This window comes from Phocoena sinus, chromosome 9 (genome assembly GCF_008692025.1).
Source record: "Phocoena sinus isolate mPhoSin1 chromosome 9, mPhoSin1.pri, whole genome shotgun sequence".
NCBI classification, from domain to species: domain Eukaryota; kingdom Metazoa; phylum Chordata; class Mammalia; order Artiodactyla; family Phocoenidae; genus Phocoena; species Phocoena sinus.
The window spans coordinates 50148437-50164700 of NC_045771.1; the positions used below are offsets into that span (position 1 = coordinate 50148437).

At 38.0% G+C, this 16264-nt stretch overlaps 2 protein-coding genes across 28 annotated transcripts in view; one reads left to right on the forward strand and one right to left on the reverse strand.

Annotated features, from left to right (window-relative positions):
- Window positions 1–51: 51 nt before the first annotated feature.
- On the forward strand, window positions 52–10445 carry HNRNPA2B1 (heterogeneous nuclear ribonucleoprotein A2/B1). Of its 27 annotated transcripts, none has more exons than XR_004351350.1 (13): window positions 54–273; window positions 3039–3074; window positions 3172–3282; window positions 3450–3596; window positions 3914–4124; window positions 4279–4380; window positions 4455–4535; window positions 5238–5300; window positions 6586–6705; window positions 6955–7077; window positions 7750–7832; window positions 7990–9347; window positions 9903–10245. XR_004351350.1 is itself a non-coding variant. In XM_032642416.1 (12 exons), exons 1-11 carry the CDS (start codon window positions 268–270, stop codon window positions 7809–7811), a joined length of 1062 nt encoding a protein of 353 aa, XP_032498307.1. In that variant the 5' UTR covers window positions 54–267; the 3' UTR covers window positions 7812–7832; window positions 9903–10289. The 27 variants fall into 27 exon arrangements, 9 of the variants coding, with proteins under 9 accessions (XP_032498310.1, XP_032498307.1, XP_032498305.1 ...); XR_004351351.1 differs by having other exon boundaries at window positions 57–273; window positions 9212–9347; window positions 9903–10289; XR_004351352.1 differs by having other exon boundaries at window positions 61–273; window positions 9212–9284; window positions 9903–10443.
- Window positions 8339–16264, reverse strand: part of NFE2L3 (nuclear factor, erythroid 2 like 3) — a 38197-nt gene continuing 30271 nt past the window's right edge. The window contains exon 5 of the mRNA XM_032642412.1: window positions 8339–16199. Within this exon, the coding sequence (XP_032498303.1) occupies window positions 14949–16199 (1251 nt within the window). The 3' untranslated portion in view covers window positions 8339–14948. The remainder of the gene's footprint in view (window positions 16200–16264) is intronic.

Consider the following 16264-nt stretch of genomic DNA (forward strand, 5'->3'; position numbering starts at 1 on the left):
GGCGGCGGTTAGGGCGTTTACGCAACGGCCTGACGTAGGGGAGGACGCGTTAGTCGGGGGGAAGGTTCTAGAAAAGCGGCGGCAGCGGCTCTAGCGGCAGTAGCAGCAGCGCCGGGTCCAGAGTGGAGGTGCTCCTAGCGGTGTTGTTTCTCGACCAGCGGCAGTTCTCACTACAGCGCCAGGACGAGTCCGGTTCGTGTTCGTCCGCGGAGATCTCTCTCATCTCGCTCGGCTGCGGGAAATCGGGCTGAAGCGACTGAGTCCGCGATGGAGGTAACGGGTTTGAAATCAATGAGTTGTTGGAAAGGGCATGGCGAGGCCGTTGGCGCCTCATTGGAAGTCGGCCATCCGCCTCCGTGGGAGAGCGGCAGCGAAACTGGGCCACTTCAGAAGCGGCTGGTCTCAGGATGTTTTTGAAGAGGGGTCGTTAGTGAGGCCTGATTGTACAGCGCTTTCCCCACCCTCAGTCTCCCGGCGCCATTTCCCTTTGCTGGGGGTGGGGGATGGGGAGCTTCCACATGGCGGACGCAGCCCCACTTTAGTGAAAATGGGGCGCGGAGGCAGGAATTCCTACTCCCTTTTTACAGCACGCTGGTTTGGGGGCCCCGGCGTGTCCGCGCTTGAGCGTTTCGGCGGGCCTCGGGTCCTCGCGAGCGGGACTGCGGAGCTTCCCCTCCCCCCTCCCGGGAACCGGATTTGGCGGCCGCCATTTTCATTTCTCTCTTTCCTCGCAGTGTTTTCCTTTTAACTCTCTAAGTTCAGCTAGTTTGACTCTTTTAACAAAGAATAGAACTGGTTAACTATTTTTTTTTTCTCGGACTGTTTTCATGCCGTTTCGAGGTGGACTCCTAGTGTCTTGTGAGCTCGGGTCTTTAAAGTCTTGCGCACCTCATTAGAGGCTCGCTCCCTTCCCCTCGATGAAATGGCGCCATTGCGTTCAGGAGCCGCACCGAAGGGCGGGGGAGGGGGCGGCGTTCTCCAGGGCGGGTTCGCAAGGCTTAGGAAGTAAAGCCGTGTAGGGTGTCGGGCCCGGTTTAAGGCGAGCGGTAGTATGAAGACCACAGTTTGTTTTCCAGCCCTTGTTTATTTGAGTAATTGTTTTATCTGGGTCTGCGGTAACTAAAAAGGCAGTTGAATCGTAGGAAACTTCAGAAATGAAGAATCAGATTTAGAGCCATCAGCTTACTACCGACTATGTGGGGAGGCCGTGGGGGAAGGAGGTCTGTGGGGGGCGGTATTTGGTTCAGAATCCTTTATTTTCCTGAAGGATTCTCTTTGAAACGTAGTATTTGTATTTTAAATATTATTTTTACTGGGAAATTTAATCTTTACTGGGCAAGACCACAGGTATTTATTAGTGGTAAGTTAGAAATCATGATGAAAATGAAATAAAAATGACTTTATAGTTGTACTCTGGTTAAAACATGGCTCAGTCCTTCAATGCGTGTATTGCTATATACAACACTTTTAGGCTGGGCCGCTATGTTTTTGAACTTTGTCACTTGCTTTTCTCGTTTATGTTTGCAATCATGGTTGATGATTACATTGATAAGCATAAGGTCTCAAGCGAAGGGGGTCTACCTGGGTATTTTCCTTGACCCTAAGCACGCTTATAAAATAACTTTGTTTGTAATCGATAGTGGACAGCGGGTAAGTTTGGAAGATGAGGTAAGTAATGAGTTTTTGCCTTTGTTAGTGATTTGTAAAAGTTGTTGTAGATGTATTTTTTAATCTATTTAATTTATTTGGGTTTTAAAAGGCCTATTAACTGACAATATTTGGAGTAAATAAAATTTGCTTAAGAGTTCAAATATCAGTATGCTAAGTAACTTCTATAATTGTTTTTTAAGTGTCTCAGGAGCTAGTTTGATAATTTGTTTTCAAAATTTTCAGAATCCTGAAAAGTTAACTATACAGGGAAAAAACTGAATTGCTTATCGCTGTATTTTCTGAGCTGTTGGGAGAATGTCATGCATGGAGAGAGGAACTTAATAGAACTATGGGTTGAAAGTTGTAATGCTGTTTGATAACAGTTGGTCACGGACATTGTGACTAACTTTCGTTTCTGAATATTCTTAGTTTTTTAACCTAGTCAACTGAAAACAATGACCCAGCCTGCTTTAACTCATAGCCCCAAATACAGAGCTGTTAATGCAACTTATTTGCTTGCTGGTGTAAGGATTGAGTTTTCAGCCCAGGCTCTTTTTCTTTTCACATGTGAAAGTTGTTTATGCTGTGTAATTTGCCAGAAGACCACTAAGTTCAACATGGTGAAGTGTAAATTGTAGTACTTTGTAGCTACGGGATAGTCACAGTGGTCATTTAAATATTTTTATGGCTTTGAAAAGTGAGATGATCACAGTGTCTTACTATGTTTCTGCTTTTAAGCTCAGTAACGGTTCAGATTGTTTCTGTGTTGTCTGCATGTCAAAAACTAGCTATGTTAAAACTTTACTAAGTTTTAGACACCGTTAATTATGAAAGTTATTCTGCCTTGGTCAGAAGAGAGGTAAATTTTATGGATATTTTGGTACATACATTGAACGCTTAAAATTTTCTGTAATGGAGAGTTGGTATATGGGGAGAGAACAATACTAGGTTTTTGAAAATTGCGTTACATTAGAATCACCACCAGAGGGAGCAATGAAGAGAAACTCTTTTCAAATAACTGAATCCTGAAATAAATGGCAACTCTTGGTTATAAAAAGGCAACAGTTTTTAATATTAAAAATTTATATTTAAACGGAATATTTAAAAGTTCTCTGTTCTGGGTTATAGGATTGAATGCAGGTTTTGATAAGAATCTTAACTTTTCAGTCACCAGGGAGTAGATTTGCTCCTTTTTCTTCAGAAAGTTTTTTTTAAACTAAGTTATGCTAGATTTGTTTAAAATAATTTAATGTGAAGTAAATTTAGATCAAGCGTTAATGATTTTGAAACTTGTGTAATTCAGCTGAGGCAATTTTTTTGGTGTAACACAACTAATGCAGTTTAACATATGGTTTAAATTTGATGTAAGTTTTTTTTTTCCCCCCCAGAAAACTTTAGAAACTGTTCCTTTGGAGAGGAAAAAGGTACTCTGCCAGCAGGTCACCTCATATTTAAGAATTTAATTTCCTGCATACAAAGAGAAAATGTAAATAAAAATTGAAATGATGTTTTCCTTTGCAGAGAGAAAAGGAACAATTCCGTAAACTCTTTATTGGTGGCTTGAGCTTTGAAACTACAGAAGAAAGTTTGAGGAACTACTACGAGCAATGGGGAAAACTTACAGATTGTGTGGTACGTTAAGTGTGGAAGTGCTTAGGGATAGTAGTCCTTCAAGTGTTGGGTTTCTCTGTTTAAAATGAGTGAATCATGGAGAAAATCACTTTAAAATTCATATTCATTATTTTAAAATGCTGTAAGTGATGAGATTAAATGGTAACATCACTCCTTTGGATTTAAAGGTAATGAGGGATCCTGCAAGCAAAAGATCAAGAGGATTTGGTTTTGTAACTTTTTCATCCATGGCTGAGGTTGATGCTGCCATGGCTGCAAGACCTCATTCAATTGATGGGAGAGTGGTTGAGCCAAAACGTGCTGTTGCAAGAGAGGTGAGCAAGTACATAACTTGTTTGTTCAAACAGTTTTGAGGAAAATTCCATTTCGCTCTTGCTCAAGATTAGAAAGTGATTTTTGAAAGAACAAAGTTATCTGTATTTAGCTCAAAGTGTTTTTGTTTCTTTAATAGAGCTTCGTTGGGTTTCTGTACTTATAATTTCCTAGACTTAAGTTATTTCAAAGATTAGGTTCTTATTCATAAGGCGCCTTAGTATTTGGTCATAGGATAGAAGCCATGTATGTTATTCAGATAGTGTGCCTTCGTTCATGTTTGTGGTTTCTTCAGTCAGGATGATTTTTTCTGTTTCAGGAATCTGGAAAGCCAGGGGCTCATGTAACTGTGAAGAAGCTGTTTGTAGGTGGAATTAAAGAAGATACTGAGGAACATCATCTTAGAGATTACTTTGAGGAATATGGAAAAATTGATACCATTGAGATAATTACCGATAGGCAGTCTGGAAAGAAAAGAGGCTTTGGGTTTGTTACTTTTGATGACCATGATCCTGTGGATAAGATTGTGTGTAAGTGTCCATAAGTGCTAGGGGTGTGGCTTTTTCACATTTTAAGTTTTGAGTATGTTAACACCTAAAACTTTGTTAAAGTAAAGTTTAACTTGTAACTTGGCTAATATTATATAGGATGCTGACTTAATGGACTCTGAACTTTTCATTCCAGTGCAGAAATACCATACTATCAATGGTCATAATGCAGAAGTAAGGAAGGCTTTATCTAGACAAGAAATGCAGGAAGTCCAAAGTTCTAGAAGTGGAAGAGGAGGTAACTTCAATTCCATTTTTTTCTTAAGATTTATTTGTATAAGTGTTTGTTACTAACCAGGGTATTTATTGTAGGCAACTTTGGTTTTGGAGATTCTCGCGGTGGTGGTGGAAATTTTGGACCAGGACCAGGAAGTAACTTCAGAGGAGGATCTGGTAAGTCCGCCTTCTATGTTTAGAAGGGTGAATGTGCTTGAAAACTGAGTTTTAATTAGAATCTAGGAAATCCAGGCTAATTTTTAAAAAGTTATTCTTAAGTTCTAATGTAGGTTCTGTCCTGATGGGATATTCTGATTTGGCTAGGCAAGAGGTAACATTTTAAAAGTCCTGTAGTTATAGTCAAGGGCAAATAATTGCATAGATCCTTTATGGTTTTCAGTTTCTGGAAAAGTTAAGGTAGTGCAGCCATCTTAAATTTATGAGGTCTTCCTGAATAGTCGGTGGAAATACTGTAGAGACTTATATGTGTAGGTTTGAAGAGGTCTGTGTCTTTGTTTTTTGCTTTGGGCTTTATATGTAGGTTAATCTGAATTAAAGTAGTGGGGTGCCAACGGAAATACTGCCCCTGTCCATTGTCATTCCTTTTCATAAATGAATATCTTAAGTGGAGGTTTGCCAAGTCCAAGCCCCAAATCAGGCAGTTATCCTGATGATGAAATGGAATCACATACTTTAGTGTATTTTTAACACTAAAATACAGCATAAAATATACAGTAACACCAGTGTACAGCTTAAGGGGAATGGGTTCCTAATAATTCTTATTCATAGATACTAATAGATAACGTGGAGGAAGGGAGGGTAAGGAATTGAGTGGCATGAACCACAGGAAAATAATCTTTTTTTTCCTGCCCATAACAGATGGATATGGAAGTGGTCGTGGATTTGGGGATGGCTATAATGGGTATGGAGGAGGACCTGGAGGTCAGTTTCTTCTACACGTCTTAAGGTTTAATCACACTGTGTTGTCCGTTTTTGAGTGTATACATGAAATTTTTCTTAATGTTTTACCTTTTGTAAAGGGATTAGGTGATAATGGTTCAGTTATTTGGATTTTTATTCTGATTTGCATCTTACCTGTTGTAAATTATAAAAGGAAAAATATGGTTGTAGGTGTTTGTATTTTTGCAAAATCAATTGGGTAGATTTTAAAGGAGAATTTAAAAATGCTGTTTAAAGCTGTCTTGTTGTTTTTCAAGCAAGAGAATTGGAGATAGATGTGATATTTTGCATACTGTTTTCCTGAAAAAGTATAGAAAAGTGGTTACGAGCAAGATCAACATGTAAGGGGAATGTATATAAGAGTCCTGTGTTGTCTTAGCTCTTACCAAGATGAGTCCAGGAGGATAATGTTCCAAAAGTCCCCGAAGGAACTTTTCCAAAACATACACGAGTGTGCTCCTGTGTCTAGCTAAGGTGGTGAGCCACTGTTAAATTTATCAAGTGATATGTTTTGTTGAAGTACAGAAAAGAGTGATACTTGCTGACAAATGTCTTAATAGAAAGGAACAAGACATTTAAAACTGATCTAAATAATAGGCCCTATTTCTGGTTTTGACTTCATTAGGCATGACTTAGGAGTCACATAAATCTCACTATTTCCAATATTGCTTTGAAATCCAAATATTGATTTGGTTTGAGAAAGATGAGTTTTTGTACTTACTGCAAGCAATCTGAGAATACCAGTTTAAGTTTAATTACATGCGCAAGTTTGCTAATTTCTGGTCCTCCCCCCCATTTCTACTCAGGAGAAGGGTGGTGGGCATTTTATTTAAGAGACATGGTAATTCACAGGGAAACATGAGTTGGGAACTTAATCTTTTTGACCAGCAGGAAGATGTGGTACTTCTACTTTGTTCCATTAGTCTGCACATCTTGTCTGCCCCACCCCACCTACAACCTTACACAAAACATAAATAGGATTTCAGGATACCTTCCAGAGAATCCATGATGTGTCTTTAGTTTTAGGGGAGACCTGTGGCCTTACAGGTATTTGTTTATAAAGGTTTTATCCAGTTGTTAGTGGGTAGGCACTCCCCACCCCCAACCGTTTACCAAGGATGGATATTAGAATCTGCCCTTGAGGATTTTAGAGATTTTGTAGAACGAATATCTTACTTAAATAGTACGTGTTTTGGAAAGCTGGAAGTGGGTGTTCAAATGGCATTGAAAATATTAAGTAATTACTTAAAGGCTTATTTTATAATAGGTGGCAATTTTGGAGGTAGCCCTGGTTATGGAGGAGGAAGAGGAGGATATGGTGGTGGAGGACCTGGATATGGCAACCAGGGTGGGGGCTACGGAGGTGGTTATGACAACTATGGAGGAGGTAATAAATTCACCTGCATCTTTATGTGGGAATTTGGATTGGAATTAATGATTTTCAACACGTGAGATTTTTCATTTCATTGTTGTTGATGGTTGTCTTTTAAAAAAAAAATGTAGAATTGTAGATAGGTGTTTTGCATTTATTCTGATTTGTTTCTGTGGGAATTTTAAGTACTTAGCATGTACCACTGGTTTAATATTTGGTTGTGTTATGGGTTTATTGTACAGAAATTTCCAAATTTTTTTACAGGAAATTATGGAAGTGGAAATTATAATGATTTTGGAAATTATAACCAGCAACCTTCTAACTACGGTCCAATGAAGAGTGGAAACTTTGGTGGTAGCAGAAACATGGGAGGACCATATGGTGGAGGTAATTTATTAGATTTTTCAAATTTGTGATGAAAATATTAAGTGTTCCATGACTTTGAAGAAAGATAACTTTCAAGTTTATTTATGCTTGGGTAACACTTCCCATCAAATACAGTGTTATTGAGAGTAAATTTTTGGGAAAATAAAAATGTAACATCACTGGGGGGATTGTTGTGGTGGGATGTTCAGTGATATAAAATATTTTGGGGTTAGTGAAGTGGATTAGATGTTTTCAGTGGCTTTGGCTGATTAAGAAAAAGCCAGATAAAATTGCTGAGCATATTGCAAGTGGTGTAAATTTTGTATGACTCTTAGAAAGCTAATTTAGTAAATCTGAACTTTTCGTTCAAATCATCGTTGAGAGTTGTTAGTGGGACAGAAATAGATTCCTTATGTTTCTTATGCTGGGTATACTTTCTTAAAAAATCTTTTAAATGATCATGGAAGAGAGCCCTCTAAAGGAGAAGCAGTAGTAAAATGTTTTCAAGTTTAAAGGAAAAAATTGAAAAATCTGTGAATCTGGATAATTTAATCTTGAGTTAATGAGGCTAACTAGAAACAAGTATGGTCTCTGATCTGCATGTTTTAGGGAGTGTATGGCTGTAAAATAAAATCAACTCTAGAACTTGGGAAATCAAAATAAGTTTGCTTTCTCTTGTTCTAATAATTCTAGGAAACTATGGTCCAGGAGGCAGTGGAGGAAGTGGGGGTTATGGAGGGAGAAGCCGATATTGAGCTTCTTCCTATTTACCATGGGTAAGTAGCTTTTAAGTTTCACGTTATTAATGTCTTGGGAGACCTAGCTGCCAGGAGTTAAAAGCTTTTTAGGATCATGTTATCTTTCCTTAAAATCTGGTTAGATGGATAATTTCATAACCTATTTTTTTTTTACTCTTTACTTCTGTTGAAACAGGCTTCACTGTATAAATAGGAGAGGATGAGAGCCCAGAGGTAACAGAACAGCTTCAGGTTATCGAAATAACAATGTTAAGGAAACTCTTATCTCAGTCATGCATAAATATGCAGTGATATGGCAGAAGACACCAGAGCAGATGCAGAGAGCCATTTTGTGAATGGATTGGATTATTTAATAACATTACCTTACTGTGGAGGAAGGATTGTAAAAAAAAAAAAAAAAATGCCTTTGAGACAGTTTCTTAGCTTTTTAATTGTTGTTTCTTTCTAGTGGTCTTTGTAAGAGTGTAGAAGCATTCCTTCTTTGATAATGTTAAATTTGTAAGTTTCAGGTGACATGTGAAACCTTTTTTAAGATTTTTCTCAAAGTTTTGAAAAGCTATTAGCCAGGATCATGGTGTAATAAGACATAACGTTTTTCCTTTAAAAAAAATTTAAGTGCGTGTGTAGAGTTAAGAAGCTGTTGTACATTTATGATTTAATAAAATAATTCTAAAGGAAATTGTGTAATTATAGACTTTTTATTTTAAATAAGTTAAGGAGTGGGTAGTATAATTAAGGTCCATTGCAAAGCTGTTGTTATATTTGTGTAAGATAAATGCTGGTCAGATACAAGTGTGTTGTCTGCAATTCATCAGGATTAAATTATCTAGATAACTTAAGGGATATCTCTGCAAGGAGAAACACCTTTTTAGATCTTTTAGATGCTGCTTCTTCAATGCAAGGAAAGGAAATAACCCCAGCGAGGTACTCTTCAGGGATACAGGTCTAGTACAAGAGAACTCTTGACGGCTACTAAGTTCAGCCAGTCTTAAGAAACTGTGCTGTTTCTACAAAGCTTTAACTACAGTAGTTTATAAGGATGCCAACGAAAGCTGAGGGTGTAGAGCAAAATAGTTCTAAGCTTCAGTTAAACTTCTTTAGGTAAGATCTCATTTACTTTTCCTTTCTTAATTTTCCTCCCCAAAAGATAAACTAATACTCTTTAATGGTCTTTCAGTATAGTGGTTCTCATGTAGTTTAACATAGCTATAAATTGAGTTTAACAATTTATAAACTCAAGAGAATAATTTTATAAACCCTGTTTTCCAATCTGTCATTTACTTAAATTATTTTGGTTGTTTTTTTTTCCCTTTTTTTTCCTTCTTTCCCACCCCCCCTCCCCTTCTATGAAGATTCAGGTGCTTAACATATCATTTTTTTCCCTGCTGGAATTTTAGCATTGATATGAACCATGGACACGTATATTCTGCTGCCACAAAGACTGTAAAGTGCTTCATTTCAACAGCTGAGGCAAGCCAAGTGATCATTAATAAAGCTTTTCTTGGTTCCTTCAGTGGTGTTGGTAGTGAAATGGTAGGTAAAAGTTAGGCTGCAAGTTGAATGAATCATGAAATTTCCCATCGTTACACCCTTGTGTATTCACATTTCTTGGATCAAGCGTTTTGAGTGAACTAGGGATTTTTTTTTTTATTAAAAATAAAGACGTTTTGTTCTTCTGTTATTTTGATACGGTTCTAGCTTTACATGCTTATCAGGATCAGGCTAAGGAGAAGGTAGGGCAAGATGGTTAAATCTACTTTCAGATAACTTATATTTATGAATAAAAGTGTCTACATTATAAATCTTGTATGTATCTAATTCTAAATACTTAGGTTTAAATGTGGTAATTCTTTCCCAATCCCTAACCTATAGGAGAGATGTAGGTTGGCTGCTGAAGTTTCATTTCTTAGATGTCATCAGAGATTGATTGCCTGGCTTTATTGCCTTTTCAGGAATATGATAATCAGGGCATATTCTACTGTATGCACCTGTGAGTCTTCTTTGATCCTAAGACCACCACTGAAATTATTTAGGTTCTTTGGACAAACATGATAAACTTCTTCAGATACTTTTTTTTTCCTTTGGCAGGAAGGTGTCTTGCTGCAGGTAACTAATGAAGAAGTGTTCAACCACAGAATCTTCAAGAAATAAGAAATTCTGTACCATCTGAAAGTAGTTCTTGTTGGTGCCTTCATTTTAAAAAGCACTCTTTAAGATTAAAGGGAAATGTTTTCTGATAAAATAACAGACTTCATTTAGTACAGGTTCTTAATATAAAACAATTACAAATTGAGTATTGTTTGTAACAGAGTAACATCAGTTCAGCTAGAGAGAGAAATGTATCGTGTTTTGAATTAGGTTTTGTGAGTAGACAGATTAAAATTCTATTTTAAATATAAAGTTTATTAAAATAAATACTTTTGTATTCAAATACTTGGTGTAATGTTTACACATAAAATGTGAATCTTGTTCTATGAACATTAAGTTGTCTAAAGGATTGCCATCCACTAGATTTCTAAAGCAGTTTCACAAAGCAATGCATATTGCCATTTTCCTTTCAATATGGATAGACAAACGAGAAAAGCACTGTGGACATTATTGGCTGTCCCTAATAAAATGCCATTCTTTATACACTGTATATTCAGCGTTTGAATAATGCTACAGATTTCTGGCTTTGCCTTGTATGTTTAACATTGCTGGTGGTGTTTTAAAAGTCATTACAGATTCTAACCAGCTAAAGTGGTCCAACCAAGTTTAAGTGGCTATGCAAAAGGCACTGAGACAAAAATCTGTCATTAGTTTCTCTCAAATGTGAATTAGCTCTGTTTCGTTATACACTTAGTATCAGGTGGTTGTCTTGAAGGGTTAAACATGGTGGATAAAATTTAATAGCAAGCAGTGAGTTTCTTACTTGGATGTTCACCTGAAATGATGAAAAACCAGAAAAATAGTAGGGGACAAAGTAAAGTTGACTTGTTCTAACTATCTCTTGGTTTTGATATGAGGTATCTTACAGGTAAGTCAAACTAATGATGGCTAACGGAAGATGAGCTTTGCGTCCATTGTCAGCTATAAATTTGTTTACATTTGGCTGTGGATTTACTAGGAAAAAATAATTCTTAATGTCTTAAAAATGTCTAGCTCTTCAAAGAAGTTAACTTTTGAAGATAAATCAAGTTGGTATAATACAACCCTAAAATACCCAGCATTTAACACTAGCACAAATAGGGGAAGACATCTGTATTATGTATTAACGGGGCGAAATGACCTAGTTTATTGAAACATGCAATAGGTAATGTTGAGTATTTTGTGTGTGTATATGTTGTTGAGCTGCTAATTTTCTTTTAGAAATTGAGATTTAAGGACGGTTTTGTTCTAAAAGGAAATATTTTAGAGAACTTAAATTTTCACCTCACTGTTTTTGTAGGTCAGCAATTTGGAAACAGCTTAGCTGTGCGATTTCTAGCTGAAGCTTAGGGTTGTGTGTAAGTCAGGGAAAACATGACTTGGGCTGGAATATTTGAATCCAAAATGGCCTGCTGACAGGACTGAAGGTTGGTACTGGCTATTTCCTTTACCCATAGTGAAACAACAAAAGAATCCTCAAAATACAACCAGTGTTTTTGTAAGTTGTGATCACAGTGTGGGAGGGGAGGGTTTTTTTACTCATATGACGACCAAAAAGCACGGTATTTGGGAGCCATCTTGGGGGATGGCTCCCATACCTGGAGTGTTTTCCTCTTTGGTAAAAGCTTTTGAAATTGGATCTTCTGTGTGGTTTTCAGTATTGCGATTAAGTGCATGAGTACGTTTAAGTTGGTCTGAAGTGATTCTTAATATTTAAAAGTACTGAGGCAATTAAGGGAGGCTTTAAAAGAATTGTGTCTTGGTTCCTTAGTAATGACAATTACTAGTTCAAACGTGTGGATATGTGGTGCCTTTGCAGAAGGTAGAAAACATCACTAATCTCAGTATACCCAAAGTGCATGTGTACATTGTGGCTTAGTTATATTTTAAATCAGTCTAAAGTTTGGAACAAATATTCTCAGGTGGTATACCCAATGATTTTTTTTTTTTTTTTTTTTTGCCGTACGCGGGCCTCTCACTGTTGTGGCCTCTCCCGTTGCGGAGCACAGGCTCCGGATGCGCAGGCTCAGCGGCCATGGCTCACGGGCCTAGCCGCTTCGTGGCATGTGGGATCTTCCCGGACTGGGGCACGAACCCGTGTACCCTGCGTCGGCAGGCGGACTCTCAACCACTGCGCCACCAGGGAAGTCCCCCTACCCAATGATTCTAATGCTGCTCTGCTATTACTGCAACTAAACTATTTAAGTGAAAAATATTTAAATTATTAAGCACTAATATGTACTCCATAGGATGACTTTGTTCACTTTGTTGTTCTGGCAGCTGGGCTGACTTCTTAACTGCTCCTGTATTCTAAAGGTCAGTGCTGAACTGGAGCCAGCCTAGAAATGGAACCCAGATATCCAAATCATGTTGAGCACACGTTGCTTGAAGATTACACGCAATAGTTCTAATTTCCCTGTGAGGATTTCATCATGGCCTGTTGTTAGCTACGAAAAGTAAATAAGGTTTTAATAGGAAAAGGACAAATGCGATGCTGAGCGCCTGTCGGAACCAGATTTCACTTTTAATTCTCAACTGATGTAATTCTATGACAAAGGGATGATTTCAGGAATAAAAGTATTTTCTATAGGTAAGGAAGGTAAGACTGCTTTTATGTTGGGAGTAGTAAAAAATGTAAGTTTGGGCCAGTCCACTGAAATCAGGAGGGAAAATGATGCCTAGCAAAAAACATGCTTCAAAGAGGCCGAAGGCCAGTTATACAGACTACCAGATTTACAGGTGTAAACACTGCTGATCTTACCTAGTTCTATGGGTCCTTTTGCGGCTACAGTCTGTATTTAAACCCCCAAACAAATACTTGGAGACACTTGGGAACTTAAGTTTATCATCCCCCAACCTTGACTGATGGAACTGTTTCTCAATTCAAGTAAGTCTTCACTGTTTATCCATGTCTTGTTCAGATTAGCTGAAGAGTGATTTCACTACTTAAGGAATGGGTCAGATAGGTCAGATAGCTAACAGCTGTTCAACAATCAGTAAAGTTAAAATGCATATGGCTTCCATTAGAACTTGATATTTTGATCTGTTTATAAAAGCTTGAGAATCAAATTTTCTCAACACTCCACCTATTCCTTTCAACTGATAAAACCTGGCTTTTTTTTTTTTTTTTTTTAAGACGACTGAACTAGCAGAATATTCAATCTTGGTGTATCTTAATCTGTAAGTAGGGGGCTTAGGCTAAAATAGTGGTGTGAAATTTTCACTGCTGACATCAGTAATGGAAAGCAGTGTGATATTTGTTCAAAGGGACTGTCCAGAAACTAGCCTATGGCAAATGAGATGAAACTGGCTGGTGAAAGCTGCATTCGTTGACCTTTGGTCACAGTGCACCAAATACCTCATGGATCTCAAATTTTCAGTTGCTGTGAATGTTTTGAATCCCAGCTGTCTCTGCTGTGTGCCTCTTTTTTGCCCATTTGATGTTCTTGATATTTTGCCCATTTGATGTTCTTGATTGGGGAGAATGCTGAGCCTGAAAAGAGCAAGCACTGAAATTGAGCAAACTGGGATACCTGCAGTTTCAAAACTTATAATTGGCTGTGGCATTTTACATTGTATGTAGACTTGAAAGAATGTGCCTTGAAGCTCTGTATTTAAGAAGCTAAGACATCTGAGGTGGGCTCCCTTGCAAAAAGCCAGCCTGTCACCATTGAAAAAGTGGTTATTGCACAAAACTGGTCAGAAGAGCGAAACTTGCATCTAGAAGCATTTTGCTACTACGTGGTGCTTGGAACAAATTCCTAGCTCCAACTTAAAGTATAAAGGTTTACTATAAAAACCCACACCCTGCATTTCTGGAACCCAAAATAACTTTGACTTGTGACATTTATGTTTTTGGGCAATTATAACCGCAGAAAACATCTGACAACCTTGATTCTAATTTTGATATTAGACTGTTCATGTTAATGTTCTCAAACCTTGACAGGGCAGTTGTCTTCAGAAAATTCTTGAGGTTTCATTTCAAGTGCCATTCCTATTGTCCTTTTTATCAAATGGCTGTCTTTTTGCCTCTTTGAATATCTTTCATTTTGCTTCAGTATTTTCATTTCTTTAAAGTCTGTGCTTATCATCCCTTAGTGGTGGCCTGCGTTCTTGTAGGGCCTCCTGTACATGCTTGATTAAATCTTTCCATATTTAAGCAAGTTAGGGTTTTTTTTTTGGTGTGAGCTGTCAGTGTTCCAGATGTGGAGCTATCCCTACAGGCTGGCTTTTACTGCCAGGGAATTAGTCCTATTTCTGTATATGCAGGCAACTCTAGTTATGGGAGGCACTTTGTCTTCAGGTGTTAAAGCCTAATGCAGTAATATTTTAAAGCTCCAGTTTGTTTTGTTTGGGCATCCTGGTGTAGAGCTTGGTCTATTTCATGTCATGTTTTGTGAGTTAGGTCTAAGGGGGGGGGGGGGGATTTCGCTTGTCAGTTCAGTGTTGACTATATTCGGTTTGACTTGAGTCTGATCAATTTGTGTAGTTTTTAAAATTCAACACTGCTGCCCGATTTGCTAGATATTCACCTGTGTTTTTAAATGTGGGTATTTTGGAAGAGAAGTTTGCTTAGGATTTCTGTATAAAAGGGGAAAGTTAGTACTTTATAAAATCAAATACAAAATTTATTTCCACAGAAAAAGCTACATAAGTTTTCATCTATTAAGTTAAAACAGTTCTTGAAAACTCTAAATGAAAATATTTTAAATCATAAAAACATGTTTTGAAATGTGTTTGCTCTCTTTGAAGGGACCATCTTACTAAGAAATGGCTAGTGAAAGTTACCAAGTTTTCACGTCACCCTATTTCTACATTAGTTCATGAAACAGGCCCCCAAGTCTGATATTGAAGTCCTAAACTGGTCCATATAAGCTTCAAAATGTAGCCTTAATTGAGTGATTCAAGTAGCAGTAGATAACACTTGAGCTAAACTTCAAAGCAGATTCAATGGGTTTTGATCAGTTTCTGAACATTACGACTTTTGCATATGGATGGAATCCATCTTCAATTTCTTCTCTCACTTTTTCGTTTTCCTTTTTGGTTTTCCTTTTTTTGGCCTGGGGTCACCAATTCCTTGGGTACAATCAAAACACTTCCATCACGGCTGCACTGAAGAGCATACTGGTTTGGATTGACTGGCCTACCTTCATCATCTCTTAACCTACTAAAAACATCGTGATAGAGATCGTGCAGTTTCTGTTTCATTATATTTATAGCTTTGTGACACTGGGATCGCTCTCTCTTAAGGGTTTCCTTCTTTGCTTGCAAGTTACATATGTCATCTTCCAGATTCAAAATTACATCCAGTTTGCGCCTACGGCAGTTCTGAGCAGCAACTTTATTCTTCCCTCTTCGTCTAATATCACGGATGAGCGACACTTGAAAATCTGTCAGGTAGTACCTGCTTAGCATGCTGTTGAAAGAATCTACAGGCATCTGGACAATTTCATCCACAGAAAAAGGGATGTGCAGAGCTTTAGCACGCCGTTCATCACGGCTTAAGTTTCTGTCTGTGTCATTGAGGTACCCACGCCTTATTTTCTGTGACTTCCCAGGCCACGAAAAAGATTCATAAGTGGATTCTAGTGCACTTGGCTGTAAGTGGTAAGTGTGGTTATGTAATACGGGTTGAAATGCAAAGTCCCCATGAAAATGAGAATCACTTCTGTGATCCATGTGACAAAGTTTAGTGGGCTCTGGGTAGTAGCCTCCTACAGCCCCTTCTAAGTCACGGTGGGAAAGAGATTCACTACTAGAACGTGAAGCACCTTCACATACAGAGCGTGAGGAGTTAGACTTGGTGACAGAGGTGCTATTGTGGCTTGAGTTTAAGGAAAGCCCAGAATCAGAATCTGGTTCTTCAAAAAGCTGAGAAACTTCCATTGGATCAAAACCTTCTTCTGTGGCCAAAGACATTAAATTTATCTCATCAAATACGTTTACATCAAGGTCATACAGAAGGTCTTGGTTTGTTAGGTCCCTCATCTGATTGTCAAATGGAAGAAATCCTGGCAAATTAGTTCCAGCAAGGGTCTGTTCAGGATTGGTAAGAGGAGAATTTAACTGCAGAAATAGTTCTTGTGGCTGTGAAGTCCTTGCTACTGGATCCCTTCTAAATGTATTGTCAGGACACAACAACATGGCCTCATGGAGATTTACATCGTGACTTACAGCCTGGTTATAATTTGCATGTGTAGGAGAATTCATGCCATCATTGATACTTCCTGGGAGAGCACTGTCTCCCAGTGAGATGCCCTGAAAAAGGAAAGGAAAAAAGAGCACTATAAATAATGTAAAACTATTTTAATAGCAGTTATAGT

Coding starts and splice junctions, on each gene's coding strand:
- HNRNPA2B1 (XM_032642413.1), top strand. CDS start 2,985: ATGCAGTTTAACATATGGTTTAAATTTGATGTAAGTTTTTTTTTTCCC. Junction 3,597..3,913: donor AACGTGCTGTTGCAAGAGAG/GTGAGCAAGTAC, acceptor TTTCTGTTTCAG/GAATCTGGAAAGCCAGGGGC. Junction 7,078..7,749: donor GGGAGGACCATATGGTGGAG/GTAATTTATTAG, acceptor TAATAATTCTAG/GAAACTATGGTCCAGGAGGC.